Below are 16,970 nucleotides of genomic sequence, written 5' to 3' on the forward strand. Positions count from 1 at the left end.
TGAGAGTGTAAGTTTCTTCTCAATTAATAATGCAACTCCTTCTCTGTGTATGTTATATTTTATTCCTGAGATGTATAGTCTTCCTTCTGATAAATTCATGAATCCATCTCCGCACCAATGTGTCTCTGATAAACCTAAAATACTCCATTTCAGTCTTTTTAAATTTTCCTGGACTAATTGCAATTTTCCAGGTTGGTATAATGATCTTATGTTGAGGGTGGCTAAGTGTTTCATGTCCTTGGCTGACCACATTACTGATTTCTCACCTACTCTGTGTGGTCTTCGAGTAGGCGCGTCAACTGTCCCATACGCAGTAGTACTATCTCGGTTTGTAGACTTTCTCCTGCTCATGAAAGTTACTGGCATAATAATGTAGCCAGCTTGCCATGCCTCTGCTACATCCTTTGGTCCACGGCTCTTTATTCTTTATTCAGAGCAACCCATTTGGGTTTCCCCCAACCGCCACCCGGGGGATGCGCCTGGTAGGAGTGTGGTCTCCTCCAATGCCAGCTCTGCAGAGGGTGAAGACTCATTGCATTTTGCAATTATTCCCATTTTTACATGCAAGTGAGGTTTGTGCTCTGAAACTTTGGTAACAATTGATAACTTATGAAATTTCACATATGGACTGTGAAATATTTCATTTAAATAATAAAATATATCATTTAAATAGACTGTACTGTCTATTTAAATTATATATTTTCTCAGCAGCCTATATATTTGCATTTTATTAGTGATCTCTTGACAAGATTGACAGCCTTTTCTGAATTAGCTTGTTCTCTTCAAAGAACAGGTAGAAACCAGAAAGCTTCCAGAAACTGAAGAAAACAAAAGTTATGTCTTTAAAGGTTAGCTGTAGAATAATAATACTCAAATTGTAATAGAAAAAAATCCATTAGAATTTTATTTCAAGAAAAGTAATAGATATCTACTAAAATAAAGAGCCAAAAGGCTTCAGTTCGGTGATGTAAAATTATATAAGTGGATAGATCCAGCATTATTTCAAAGCCGAATATAGAAACTATGAAAAATTGAAACTATGAAAGTGTATTCCCATAAGCTCTCTGGTCAACTTATTTTTACAAAACTTCTAGCAAACCTGAGGATCAGTACGCTCCTCTAACTCACAGCAACAAAACACTTATTGTATCTCTTCTTGAATACACCCACTGAAGAAGCACTGAACTCCAGCTAGCAACATATTCTTCTCTCTCAACCACATGCCATGAAAGAAATCTAGATTTTATCTTCCATAACATCTGTGCTATATTTATACAATAAAATTCCCTTACTAAAAGAACAAGTCATTTTATTCATCTCTATCCTTTCATCTACTTTCTACACAGTAGTATTCAGAGCTCCAATGTCTCTCTCTCGCTCTCTGGAATGTATGCTCTGCCAAAGTGATTATGCAATTATATCAATTTATTACCATCTGTATTTATTAAGGTTATCCTTCAACCTTTCATTCACAAAGATTATTTACAGCAGTGAACTTCCAGATTTCCTATGGTCTGTTCAGCTAAGTTATTTTCATAATCTGACTTTCTTTCTTTCCTATCATGGTTGGCAGTCTTCTAGACTGCACCTCACAGACTTTTTTGAAGATAGTCTTAAAAGAAAATTTTACACTTTTGCAATTTCTAATGTTTTAAATCATGAATACTTTTTATTTGCTTGATTGTTTATTATCATTCTTCAAATTAATTTCTAATGCCAAGACAAAGCCTTCTGGCTCTTTTCTTCATTGATGGTGAAAATAGTACTGTTAATTTTTTCTATTATTTTTACCATCTTTTTTTTTTAAATAGCAATCCCCAATACCAAAAGTTTAAGAGTCTACAACACATTCAGTATCATGGTTGAGAGGAGTAATTAGAAGAATATAAGTTAATACATAAGTTAAGGAAGAAACAGAAGAAAGAAAAAAGAAGTTAAGGATCATTGTAGAGCTAATGAAGATGGTTCATTTGAGGCTGTTTGGTGTGAGATAGGGGTCAACAGAACAATATATTATTGGTTGCTGTTATAGAATTGGAGATCAAGAAAGAGATGTGATGACATGCTTCTGCAGATTAGCACAATGAGTGCAGGCCAAGAATTATCATGGGAGACTTCAACTATGGTGATGCAGATTGGAAGAAGGAAAGGACATGTGGCGAAATGGAATTTATAGCGTTACTAAGGGATAATTACCTGAAACAGCATGTGATGGAAGGGAACAGGGGTTTGAGAGTGTTGGATCTGGTAAGGACATCAGAAGATTTAACTATAACTGCAGTAACAACTCTACCTCCGATCGGAGAAAGTTACCATGCAGTCTTATCCTGGGAGGTTGCTCAACATGTTGAAGTTTCAGTCAAGAAAGGGTTTATGCAGAACTACAAAGATGACAATTATGACAAACTTAGGAGGCAACTGGGAGAAGTGCCATAGCATAAGAAACTACATGGAATGAATGTCATTAGTGACTGGGAAGCAGCAAGGATTTTTTAGTGAGGCAGTATCAGAGTGCATACCCAGGGTCAGGAGGATAAATCATGTAGGGATTAAGTGGATAACTAGCAATATAAAGCAGGAGCTGCAAAAAAAAAAAAAAAAAAGCAATGTGGAAGGAATATGAACAACAAGGTGGTCAGCATACCCAGGAACAATATAAAGAACAAGGAAGAAGGATAACTAGTATAGTAAGGAAGGCTAAATCAGATTATGAGAGAAAAATTAGCTAAGAGACCAAAGTAAATCCAAAAGAGATTTTTCATTACATAGCAAGTAAGAGAAAGAATGATTGTGGAAAGATAACTTTATACTTGGTGCTGATAGCAGGAAAGTGATGTGAACATTGAGGTAGATGAACTGGAGGTACTCAATATATTGAAAAATATCAATGTAATTACAGCAGTGGGTCCAGATGGTATGTCAGCCCGTGTGGTACGAGAATGTGCAAATGAATTGGCAGTGCCTTTGATGAAGTTGTTTAATATAAGTCAGCTCTGGCGAGGTTCCAAGGGAGTGGAAAGAGGGTAAGATAATGCCATTACATAAAGGTGGCTCCAAAACAAAAGTAGCAGATTACAGATGACTAATTAGTATCTGTGGAGTGGTGGCTCAAAGTAAAATTTAGGAATGGGTGGATATGAATATGATACTCTACAGGAAACAGCATACCTTTGTAAAAGGTAGGTCCTGCCTCAGAAATTTATTCCATTTTATAATAAGGTGACAGCAGAATTGAATGAAGGGAAATGGCTACACCATGATACTACTGGACTTTGCACAAAAGAATTTAACTGAATACTGTGGAAAGCTATTTCATAAGTTGGAGCAAATGGGAATAGATATGAGGCTGATACACAGACATCAGAGGGTGGTGTATGGTGGAGTGGAATCAAGGCGAATGAGGGTGACTAGCGGAGTGCCTCAGTACCCCAAGATTTGAAGGGGGATATTCAGCTGTTTGCTGATTATGCAAAACTAGGGATGGCAATAGTTGATAAATGTAATGTAGATATCTTACAGGATGATTTAAGTAAATTGGCAGTGTGGGCAAAGGAAAATGGTTGTCAGTTCAATGTTGTAAAATGTAAGGTAATGCACTTCAGGATGAAAAGATTACACATTAAATATCATATTGATGGTACTAGTTTACAGGAAATTGATGAGCTAGGGAATTGAGGGTGTGGTGAATAGAGATTTGAAATTCAGAGGACATATTGCAAGAGTTGGCAAAATAGCTCAGAGGGTTATTTGGATGCTGTTAAAAAATTAAATCAAGTATATAATTTCTTGGTATCTTTAATTTAAAGATAGGGAGCTTATTATCTCTCTTTATAAGGCTATGATTTGGCCACATATTGGCTGCTGTGCATAGATTTGATCACTGCATTTTTTGGATCAAAAGTTGGTGGAGAGGATTTGGAGACAAGTGACTAAGGTCTATGGAATGTTCTCTAAGAGGATATATATTGAGAGAATGCAGGTTGCAGAGTTTAGGTGACAGGCAGGGGAGAGGGCATATGATAGAAACTTATATGTTAGTAAAGCGATTCTATAAGATTGACACAGAGTTCAATACATGGGGAGTAGGAAGGAAACAAGGGGTAACACTTGGAAGTTGTTTAAGAGTGTGATTAGTAAGGGCGTGGAGACTAGGTTCTTTACTTGGTGAGTGGAATAGATTGCCAGAGGTGGTTCTGAGTGCCCCAACAGTCAATAGGTTTAAGGAGATGTATGATATGTATTGTGTTATCAAATAGAGTGGGTCTCCCATGATGGGCATTTTGAAGCCCTGCTCTACAGACCAAACATGGAACTTTTTCAAGCTACTCCAGGCCTCCAATAAGTGGGGCAGTTGTCTTACACTGGACAATGAAATTCATCTCCATCTAAAGACAATTACAATTGAACCCATGACCTGCTGGTTGGAGAGTGGATTGCTAATTTCACCTTGGTTTCACCATTTGGTGAAACCAAGCTGGCCTTGTTATACAAACAAACACATCTTGGGAAAATTTGGAGATGCTATAAGTACCTACTTAATTTCTATTTAGGATATGTAGTAATCACTAACAAATCTCCCACTTGGAAAGAGTTAACTGCTAAAAATTAGCCATCTGTTCAAACAGCAGTCAAGGCATTTTGGTCCCTCACTAAGGTAATTGGGCACAACTTTTGGTTTTCTATGCTTTCATCTTGCTCATATCCATGTAAATCTAACTTCTTAGCATCATTCTTTTCTATTACTCTTGTGTAAATGACTAAAGTTACGTATTCCACAAGAACAGCTCATCGTATCACCCTGTGGTCATTTACCAAAAGATGTCAGAAGAAGAATCCTGAATGCCTTAGATACAAACTAGTCTTCATAAACCTTTTGACCCTCCCCAACTATGCTCAAAATTTGTACACTCAGAATTGACATCTATACCATGTTATTGTTACAATCCTTCATAATCACAGAATTGATCACAGAGCATGGAGGCAAGCCAATATTAGCGCCCCCCCCCCCCCAACTACTGTTTAATTACTCTCACCTGAGTCTCGAAAATAATGGAGGTCATCAACAGAAAACTTCATCATTTGGAGGTCCATCATGGATTCAGTGCTCTTCATCTATAATAGATCTTCTAGCCCAGGAAAGGTTTGGAGAAATTCATGTGATCACTCTTTGTTTCCATTTGACTAAGTCTAGAATAAACGAAAGTTCGAATTACTAAGCTACCGTCATATGTTCAACCTTCCACTTTCTGTAACTGGACCATCAGTTGCCTCTCATACACTACATAAATGATCATGAATGATTTCCTCTCTTCAGACTTTTTCACCAATGCCAGAGTACCTTACGGCTATATACTTTTATCCATGCTCCTGCTATACATTAATGATCTTTTCTCACTAATCTTGAATCAGATCTATAGTTTTACTAAATAGTACACTCCATTTCTCTTTTTCATTTGACAAACTGCTAGTGTTTAGTGATCGGAGTTTCAAGATCATCTATAACCAATGCCTTGCCATTCTCTACTAGAGAAGTGAAGATAAAACTTCAATCCTACCAAAACAATACCCTGTCTTATTTCTCAAAAGAAAGATCTCACTTCACTTCTTATTTTTAATAATATTCAGATCTTCAGGCAAGTTCAGATTCCTCTTCTTGAGATGACTTACACATCTAGTCTTTCCTAGAATGAACACATCACATCCATAGCTTCCAAAAAAAGGAGGTGTTCTTTTTCCAATGAAAGAAAAATAATCACAATGTGTTAAATGACTAGAGCCTCTATAGTTCAGTCGGTATAGACGAAGCCCTTTGGTCAGAAAGACCTTGGTTTGATTCCCGTCCATGACGTGAGGAGCCTTTTTCTGGTCTCTTTCGACTAAAGGTGAGTTAACTGGTCTCATATGGAGGTAGAGGGTTTTTTAATCCAGAAACTCGGGTTTTTCGTTCCTCAGAACAGGCAACTGGCCCTATGAACACACACACACACACACAGACAGATATAGCCATACATACTTACGACAATACGTGGAAGAGATAGGGTCCTCACCACATGTCGTTATGCCTGTAGTTAACCATGAGTTGCATCATGGTAGTTAACCTTGTAGACAGGAGACGACAAATGAATGGGAATGGGTTAGATGACTAACCTGTCTGAAGATCACTGGACACATCCTCTAATTATAACTAGTAAGTGTTTTGTTAATTAAATGGTAAAAAGGAATAAATAAGCAATTACCTTAAATAAATAAATAAGATGTATGTATACGTGACAATGCCCCAAGTATTTGTTATGTAATTAAAAGTTGAGATGATATACTGTGTGTGTAGATAGATAGATAAACAAATATCTTTTAATACTCTATGCAGTTACTTTTGCTTACTTAATTACTGCTGTTAACAATTTTAATTACAAAAAATATTTTTATACCTTCCCCTCAACTTCCATTGAAGGTGAAATCCTTCCACTTGTGGATATCTCAGCACGAACTCTTTCCACTCCTTTTCCACTGGAGCTTCCAGAACGAGGCCTGTCATGAATACGGTTGCTACTTACTCTATCTCTAAAAGATGAAACTGAAGAAGATGCTGAAGAAGCACTTATTGTCTGACCAAAACTACCTCGTCTTGGTGGCTGTCGAGATAAAGGAACCTGAAAAAAAAAAATCCACATAAGTTACAAATGCACTAATGTTTATGTGAAAACTTCCATATATTTTGCATGACAATATCCATTAAATAAAAACATGTTTTGCCACATCAGACTTGTGGCATCATCATGCTTAAAATCACACTCATTTTTTTTTTTTTTTTTTTGCTGATGATTCTTTAGAGAAAGTAGGTTGCTTGCTTGCATAGATTATTACCTCAAGATATAAGAAAAGATTTCCATGCATCATATGATATAATATTATATGATGTCAATATATAGTACGGCTATATAGTACCACAGAGCATACAACAACTGTATTCTTTAAATAAATAAATAAATAAAAATTCCAGACATTAGCATGCATGCATGCTGTTATTGTTGTTTGGAACAACGGTCAAAAAACTAACATTACGAAGCCAGTACAACGTGTCTGTTAAATCTGTGATCTTCTGGCTCATTTGTCAGAGAAATCCTGCTCTCTCTCTCTCTCTATAGAGAAAGACCAGCTATAGAGAGACTTATCTTCAAATTGAAATTTGGTTAACATCCCAGATATCATTTGAACACAGGCTTTGGTTTTCCAACATCCTCTTACTTCATATGTGAAAGGTTTGCCTCATTCTAACCAACAGTCCATGGCAAAAGTTTTTCCATTTAAACATTAAAATAGTTATTTATAACATGGTTGTAAAGTCCATAATTTCTAAAATGAATGCTGATCACCGTGCAACACTAAAAGAAAGGATCCTCAATACTTTCTTGGCTATTTTTCTTAAAATAAAACTCTTGTCTACAACTTTCTTATTTGGCATAAACCCAGCTTAGTTTTTTCCAAGTTTCTCTTAAAGAATTTTTTTTAGCTTCTTATCAGGTAGGTTTTATGCAGGTTGCTTACATAAATCTTGCCTAGAAAACTGAGCAGGGAATTCCTCTGTAATTCTCATATTCAGTTGTGTTTCCTTTTTCTATAAATGAGTGTGTGAACTCTACTGTAATCTTCTGGAATTTCACTTTCTGGCCAGTCTTTGAAATTATGCAGTGTCACACTGTGAAATTTTTATTCTTCCATATTTGAGCATTTTGGGTCATATGCCATCTCCTTGTTGTGCCTTTTCACATTTCTGATGTGAAAAGCTTTTTCCCCCTACCTTCAGTACAAAGATATACACAAAACTTCCTTACCTCGTGAATGTTTTTTCACACTGTTCTGTGGTTCCCTGTCATCTGTAATAATAATTCAAAGTTAATTACTTTAATCATCCACAGTATCCTTATCTTAAATTATGTCATTTTTGTTATCTGATATTCCTTCTCTGGTACTTCATCCTTCATTTTCATAGTTTTTTCAGTGGCCTCCACAGTATTTTGCACTCTCCTGACATTTATCTTTTATAGTATTTCCAAATGAAAAAAGTACTCCTATGTTTTCACACAACTTACATTTTTTTTCTATATTCTCTAGGGACACATACTAACTTACTTACCAGAATGTTTCAGTATAATTCTTCTTTTCTAGGACTAACACTAGCATTTACCACCAGGTCAATATCCTGGTGGTAAATGCTAGTGTGCACAATCAGCATATGCTTGACTGGTTCAGTTGCACAAGTTTTGCCATGAGTTTCTAAAGTTTGGTTATTGTTTTCAAAGTCTTTTACTCTTTTCTTCAATACTATGATATAAAAACTGAAGATAAAATATGTTTGTTTTAATACTGACTTTGAATAAATATAATATCAGCTTGAAATGCTAAAATATCTAAACACAAAGTTTTATTCTGACTATGCTGCATAGCTTAAAGTCTTGTTCAAATCCCACATGATTGTAGTAGAGCTCTCATTGCATTAGTTTATAAAACAAGCATAAGACTGTATAAGAATAGTATGAAGAGCAAGCTGCATTTTGACATGATATTTTATATTATGACAAATAGAAACATACAGAGATATAACAATGAACCCTGTTGTTATAGCACAGAGGAAAACTTAGACAGTATTATATCAAATTGGAACCTTCATAGGTCAGTCGGTATAGACAAAGCCCTTTGGTCGGAAAGACCTGGGTTCAATTCCTGTCCATGATGTGAGGAACCTTTATCTGGTCTCTTTCGACTAAAGATGAGTTAGTCAATCTCATAGGGAGGTAGAGGGTCCCCCCCCTCCAGAAACTCAGATTTTTCATCCCTCAGAACATGCCCATAGAACACACACAATTTAGATATAAGAATACCTAGAGGCATAGGGATAATTGCTTTATCCTTGTATTACGGTTAGGAAATCCAAGGATACTTGGAAGGCCATGGGTGCTTAAGTGCCTGTTAGAGCCACTGATGGATGGATGGATTATATCAAATTGCAGTGAATGTTGCAATTTGATATAATACTGTCTGTAGAGTGGTGGTCTTACCACTGTGTCATGATGAAATTTCTCTCTCACCTAAAGACAATCACAAACATCTCTATCCATGACAAGGATTGGAACCTGCAGCCTGTTAGTTGGTGGGCACACTAACCATTTGGATAACCAGGTCAATATTTGTTATGGCTGCAGAAGGATAAGACAATTAATTATCATCATCATCATCATCAAATTCCTGCCATGTACCCTCAAGGGGTGTACAGGATATGACAGTACTACATGAAAAAATTACATCATTACTAACTTCCTATCTACAATTTTCCTCCAAATCAGTCTGTTACTTGTCAAGACTCCAACATTATCAGATCTTATATTTCTATCGTCTAAGGCACTTCGTACCGTATCAATCCACCTATATCTTGGTCTTCCTCTGGGTCGTTTTCCTGCCAACCTGGCAGAGAAGACTTGTTTTGCTAATCTTTCCTCTCCCATTCTATTTAAGTGACCATACCATCTGAGATTAGCTCTGCTAACGCATTCCTGGATGCTGACAATGTCAAGTTCTTTCCTAATATCCTCATTTTTAATATGATATTGCCATTGATGCCATCTGTTCACGCCTCTAATCTTTCTCAGGACTCTCATATCTGCGGTCTCTAGTCTTTGGTCAAGTGTTTTACTTCTGACCCAGCTCTCAGATCCATAAGTTAAAACTGGTTTGAACACTGTCTTGTATACAGCTAATTTAGTGTTCTGACTAATTTCTCCCTTATTCCATATGAATTTATTCAATTGACTTCCCACCATACCAGCTTTGCTGATTCTGTTGTCTATTTCTATATTTAGTTTACCATCTTCAGTAAAAATTGTGCCTAAGTAGCTGAAATGTTTTACTTGTTCCACAGGTTCTCCATTCACAACACAGTTGACATTTTCAATGATTCTGCCTATTTTCATTGTCTTTGTCTTTTTATTGCTGACCTTCATACCATATCTATTACAACAGCTATTCAATTTAGTCAGAGAATCTTGCAGACTTGTAGCGGATTTATTTAGAAGTATAACATCATCCGCATAAAGCAAAGAGCTAACATTAACATCTCCAATTTTGATGTCAGGTTTAATACCACATTCCTTCATAATGTGATCCATATAGATAATGAATAACAGAGGGGATAATGTACATCCTTGTCTCACACCAGATTTAACATTAAACCATCTTCCTGTACTTCCTTCAATTCTAACTGCTGACTCACAACTCAAATAAAGACTAAGTATTGCTTGATATAATGCCCCATTGACACCATATAACTGCAACATATTGAATAGCTTCTCTCTTGGCACCTTGTCATATGCCTTTTCCAAATCGACAAAACTTAAATACAGATCTTTGTTATATTCCCATGCTTTCTCGACTATTTGTCGTAAAGTGAAGATCTGATCCTGACAGCCTCTATTTGGCCTGAATCCAGCTTGTTCTTCACCAAGCTTTTCTTCCACAATTCTTCTCAACCGTTTCTCAAGTATACTTGCATAGATCTTGCCAGGAACACTCAGTAGGGAAATACCTCTGTAATTCTCACATTCAGTTTTATTTCCCTTTTTATATATGGGTACTATGAGAGCTCTACTCCAATTATCGGGAATTCGTCCCTCTGTCCAGGCTTTCTGAACTATGCAGTGCAGCCACTGTAAGACTCTTATACCACCATACTTCAGCATTTCTGGTCGAATATCATGTACTCCTACTACCTTTCCACATTTCAAGCCTTTGATGGCTTTTTCTACTTCAAGTATGGATATGTATTCCTGACTGCATGGCTGGTCAGTGTTTTTTATCACTGTGCTGTCATCACTGCTTGTTTCATTTAGCAGTTTTTCAAAGTAATTACTCCATACTTCAAGGATATCTTTTTCTCCTGTTTTCATTTCACCTTTATCATCTCTAATTCCTTTTACAGCACTCTTTCCTCCATTCCTAAGCTTCTTCAACAACCTCCAGAATATTTTGCCACCTTCTTGATATTTATTTTCTATATTCTTGCCAAAGTCCTCCCATGACTTTTGTTTAGCTAGTTTTACACACTGTTTAGCTTTCTTACATTTGTCTCTGTATTCTGTAAGAGTAAAAGCTGACTTATTTGCCAGGAACTTTTGATATGCTTTCTTCTTTTCCTTCACTGCCTCTTTAACTTCCTGTGTCCACCAGGGAGTTCTGATTTTTTTATCCTTGCACACAACCTCACCACATGCCTCTCTGGCAGAATCAATCAATGTTTCCTTCAGAGTTTGCCACTGAATCTCCAAGGTTTGATTCCTGTTCTCAAACTCTTTCATTTTCTTTTCAATAATCTTTCTGTATTTTAGTCTACAGTTCACATCTGAGAGCTGCTCAACTTTTATTCGCTTTAAAACTTTCTTACATGTTATTCTTTTCAATATGAAATTCAATTTTATCCTGCTCAAGACTAAATAGTGATCACTTCCAATTTCAAATCCTCTGTACACTCTGGTGTCCTGCATCAGGGAGAAAACATCACTATCAACAATAACATAGTCAATGAGACTTTTCATATTCCTAGCCTCTTCTCTCCATGTGAATTTGTGCACATTTTTATGTTGGAACATGGTGTTAGTAATAACCAGTCCATGTCCTGAGCAGAAATCCAACAGATATTTGCCATTATTATTAGCTTTGCTCTTTTCTCCAAATTTTCCCAAAATATTTTTGTATGTCTCACAATCATTTCCTACTCTACTATTTAGATCCCCAACAAGGACCAACTTTTCCTTTTTCATTGTGTCAGTTGCTTTTTCTAAAGCCTCAAAAAATTCCTCCACTTCTACCTTAGTAGAACCTTCTGTGGGACCATAGGCACAAATAAGTCTCATTGTCCAGTTCCCCATTCTCATATTTGCCCACATTACTCTACTTGAGACTGACTGCCATTCAAGAAGATTAGCCTCGTATTTTGTGTTGAATACTATGGCTACTCCTTCTTTTCCTTGATTGTTATTGCCTGAATATAACATTTTGTATTTATTGCTCAGAAAGATCTCACCAGTTTTGGTCTTTTTTGTTTCAGTCACCCCTATTATGTCGATCTGGTACTTATCTAATTCCTCAGCTAGCTCCATTTCTTTGCCATTCAGGCTTCTTACATTGATAGTACCGATCTTTAACTCTGGTGATGTTGAGTTGGGGTTTGTTTTCAGATTTGTTCCAGTAGCTGACTTTTCGCTGTTCGCCCTGGTTCCCTGGCGAAAACAACGGGGGCCTTGTTTAACCGGGCGACGCCCCAGCCGGCATGAAAATTTTGTCATGTTGTACCATCATTTTTTATTTTGGTTTAACCAATAAGAATACAATTTGGTCGGCTAAATCCCAAATTGCCAGCCCATCCTCGTTCGTTCAGTATCAAAGTAGATACCCAACAGGGTGCACCACGAGAAGGTGAGGATTGGACATTAGGTCAGAAGCCCTGGTCGGTTCTCCGCATTCCTTTAAAGGCTATGTGGAGGTCTCCTCTCAGTTATACAGCTTTGACCCTTAAGCACCCCTAAGACAATTAAAATTTATGTATAATGATTATTTAATTTGGAAGTGCTGAACATGTTGGTACTGTTATGTGTTTGTGTATAAATATGTATGGAAAAAAAATAATAAAATAAAAAAAAGTTATAGAAGGAGAAGATAAATGAGAAGATCAGCTGAGTGAATTTACACAAGTTCACAGATCACGATCCACATTCCAAACTAGACATGCAAAAGTTTTGTATATGTTGAAGTGGACACTAAAGAATAACACATATAAATATTGAAGTTTTTTTTTTAATTTATTATTTATTTATTTTTTTAATGTAAGGACAACTTTTCAGATGAACAATACATGATATTTGAGTTCTTTAATTAAGAAACTGTGGGATACATTTGATGATTCAAACTAAATTGATTATCTAAATTCAATTTTGGTCTGTATTGAATAATCTGACTACACTACTTCACACATAACTCTATTTAATAAACCAGAATATATCTTGATCACCTGTCATTTACTGTACTTTCCTAGAGCAATACAGAGTGATGCACTATATTGCTAAAAGATTTAATTAGAAGTATTAGGCACAACATTTTTCAGGCACAGGATTTCATGATGGTACAGTAAACTTTCAACTGAGTGAAATGTCATTATTTGTGAAATTAATGAGCAACATATGCAGATGCTTATTATATGTTGTGTTAAGAGTGATATTTAATGATTTTTATGGGATATGATACAATATTTCGATTTAAGAATTTAACAAGTATATAATTTCATGTGCAAATAACACACCAAACAAACAAAAAAACGTTTACTTATTTCTGATAGGTGCTTCAATTTTTATTATTTTAAGAGTTAAAAACTACATCTATTTAATTCCAAGGAAATTTAATATATACCATAAACTGAATAAGCATACTTATATTATTTAACAGAATAAACAATATAACCAGTTGATATACTGACCTTAGCTTTCTGAGATTGTGTAGGCCGTTTAATATGATTAAGAAATTCCAAAAGCTTATTAAATCCTTCCTTTTGCTTATTAACATCAAAAGTAAAATCACCATATAAATCACATTGTTCACTGTTATCATCAATAATTTGGCGAGTAGCAGTCTGCACACCAGGAAGAACTAGAAGTCTCAGTCTCCAATATTTCAAAGACTATAAAAAAAGGAATTATAAATTAACATTATATTATAAAGCATATATTGAGCACTGCATTTATTAAATAAATTCACTGTACATTTAAAATGATATTAATGATATGTGCTGAAAAGATAAAAAAAAAAAAGAATTAGCAACTTGAAGCAGAATATTTTTTCTTTTAATTTTTCCATTTCAGGGTGTGCATATATGAGCCACTCAGATGTTAAATGCAACTTATTAATCTCAGAATCAAATTTGATTAAAATATAAGCAGTTACTTTTTAAAATCACATGCAAATTTCTTAAAAAAAACTTACACCGTATGTTTCCTTTCATTATTATTATTATTATTAGAATGGACAACTCCAACGAGCCCTTAGACTCATCGAGGGAGGCCCTAACATCATGTCAAGAACAACTATTCAACATTCACACAGTATCTATCATACTTTGCCTTGAACTCATTTACAGTCATGGCACTCACAACAGACTCTGGCAGCTTATTCCACTCATTCACCACTCTCCAAGTAAAAAACCTAGCTCTAACATCCTTGCCCAGCTTCCATGGATGGCCCCTAGTCCTCCCACCACCAGTTCTATTCTCAAAAATATCTTCTGAATTAATCTTATAAAAACCTTTTAGTAATTTGAATGTCTCAATCATATCACCCCTTTTCCGCCTATCAGCCAATTTCTGCAACCCACAAATCTTCAACCTATTCTCATAAGACCAAATCTGGGCACAGTAATCTAGATAGGGTCTTATCAAGGCTCGATACAGAGGAACAATAACCTGTTTGTCTCTGCTCGTCAAAGTATTTTCAGCAACCAAGTGATTTGAAAGTTTATTTTTCACTTGGTTAGAGTATAATAAATTTAGTTTAATCCTTTATTCAAGTGTGTTGTACCACCTTACCCCAGTCCTGAAGATACTTTCAGGTGCAAACTTTGTTTGCTCACACTTGGATAAAGGATTAAACTAAATTTATTATACTCTAACCAAGTGAAAAATAAACTTTCATCATCTTTCTCTAAATCCAGAGTAATTTATTAAAAAAGGGTGGCACACCATTTGGCAACTCCTATAGGTAGAGATGACCTGCTAATGCTTCTGCCTGGTATCTCCACTTAGGCCTAGCTCCCACTGAAGAGACCTTAATAAAGGTCGAAACATTAAGGGAAGGGCCACTACCCAGAATGCATAGCATTAGACATATTCACAAGGAGATGTGTTTTGCATTATAGGAGATACTCAGATAGGAGTGTTGGTAGCTTGCTCCACCTTTGCAACGAGTTGCCCTGGTGTTGTATCACCTTACCCCAGTCCTGAAGATACTTTCAGTGGCAAACTTTGTTTGCTCTCACTTGGATAAAGGATTAAACTAAATTTATTATAAACCAAGTGATTTGATGAGCTGATTTAGCCACTTTTGCGATGTGCCACCTAAACTTCAACTCCCTATCCACCAACACTCCCAAATCCCTGGCCTCATCAATATCCGGAGTACAGTTCCACCAACGTGGTATACTGCTGCTAATCTTTTCACCCCAAATTGCATAACCTTACATTTTGCCACATTAAATTGACATCCATTCTCCTTAGCCCAGTCCTCCAAACTATCCAAATCATCCTGCAAAATTTTGACATCCTGTGCATTCATTATTGCTCTACCCAACTTTGCATCATCAGCAAACAAATGAACACTTCCTCTCAAATCCTTTCCTATATCATTGATGAACAAATTGAAAAGCAGTGGTCCAAGAACAGAGCCCTGCGGTACACCACTAGTCACAAGCTGTCTTTTAGACTCCACTCCTGAATAAACCACTCTCTGGTATCTCTCCTTCAACCACCCTCCTATCCATCTCACCAACCCTATATCTATCCCCATCTGCTCCAGTTTACTGATTAGGGTTCCATGTGGTATCCTGTCAAAGGCCTCAGCAAGGTCCAGTAGGATCACTGTAAACCCATTACCCTTATCCAGTTCAGCCGTCACTGTGTTATAAAACGTGAGTAAGTTACTGAGGCATGATCTACCCTTCACAAAACCATGCTGTCCCCCCATACAGTGTCCCATTTTCATCTATTCAATCCTGTATTCTACTCTTGACTATTTTCTCCAAGACCATGACAACGATTCCTGATATGCTAATCGGTCGGTAATTTACAACACCAGTCTTGGAACCTCCTTTATGCAGTGGAACTATTTTCCCCTCTTTCCACCCCCTTGGGACTAATCCAGACCCGAGACTTATATTAAACAAAATGGTCAAGGGCACTGACAATTCTTTAACCACTTCACGTACGACACAAGCTGGTATACCATCCAATCCCACATATGTTTTGACATTGAGATTTTGTAATAGACTATTCACCTCCACTTCATTCACCACAATACCAGTATAAGCTGTAGGTTCCTTCATTCCTGCAATGTCACCACCTGGATGATATACTCTTGCAAAGTGCTCGCTCAGTAATTCCACTATATCAACTGATTCGGTTACCTCCCTACCATCGGCATTCTTTAAAATCATTTTGCCATATACAATTTTTCTTTTACTTGCAACATATCGAAAAAACTGTTTGGGATTCTCTTTAGCCTGCATGGCTAATTTTCTTTCATATTCCGCTTTTGCTTTTCTTACCACACTCATTACCCTTCTGGCCTGCGCTTTATACCGTTCATGTGCCTGCAGGTAACCTTTCTCCTTAAATTTCCTCCATAGTTGATTCTTTTTTTTTTTTGCAGCTCAAGCTTAATGGTGTTATTCATCCATTTAACTCTTACTTGATTTACTATTCGGACTTTAGGTATACAGTCAGCCATTGCCTCCTGCAAACACTCCTTAACCGCCTCCCATGCACTATTGTTAAGTTCTGAATGAAACTGAAATTTAATACATTTTATGTTTCCTTCAGACTTAACATGCATTAATGTTTCCGGGGCCAACATTGATATATCAGATGAATAAAGCTAATTGTAATTTATCAGCAACACTAATAATTTGAGAAAATACTTATCTGTATATCATGTTGTAAATAATTATTGTAAATTTTCTAATGTTAATTCTTGTGTATTGCTGGGAGAAAGATAATCGGATTAGATACTGATGGCCTGAAACACATGCACCAAGTAGGACGCATGCGCAGGTCCCCCCCCCCATAAAGCACGCTAGGGGAGAGTGTGGCACTAGGTGCTGGGAGAAGTAAGGTGTTGTGGGTAAAGGGAGAGAGAATGATGACATAGAAAGGAAGCATCGGGTG

The 16,970-nt window shown here is 36.4% G+C and overlaps 1 protein-coding gene across 4 annotated transcripts in view; it reads right to left on the reverse strand.

The window, feature by feature from the left end:
- Iml1 (GATOR complex protein Iml1) overlaps positions 1-16,970 on the reverse strand; it is a 414,032-nt gene that overhangs the window by 137,874 nt on the left and 259,188 nt on the right. For all 4 annotated transcript variants that reach the window (XM_090410642.1, XM_090410643.1, XM_090410644.1 and 1 more), the window contains exons 25-26: positions 13,517-13,717; positions 6,429-6,650 (exon numbers count right to left, since the gene is read on the reverse strand). In XM_090410642.1, the coding sequence (XP_090266768.1) occupies positions 6,429-6,650; positions 13,517-13,717 (423 nt within the window). The remainder of the gene's footprint in view (positions 1-6,428; positions 6,651-13,516; positions 13,718-16,970) is intronic.

The sequence above is a fragment of the Typopeltis vanoorti genome, chromosome 20 (genome assembly GCF_054136105.1).
Source record: "Typopeltis vanoorti isolate ZY-2024b chromosome 20, IOZ_Tvanoo_1.0, whole genome shotgun sequence".
Taxonomy (NCBI): Eukaryota; Metazoa; Arthropoda; class Arachnida; order Uropygi; family Thelyphonidae; genus Typopeltis; species Typopeltis vanoorti.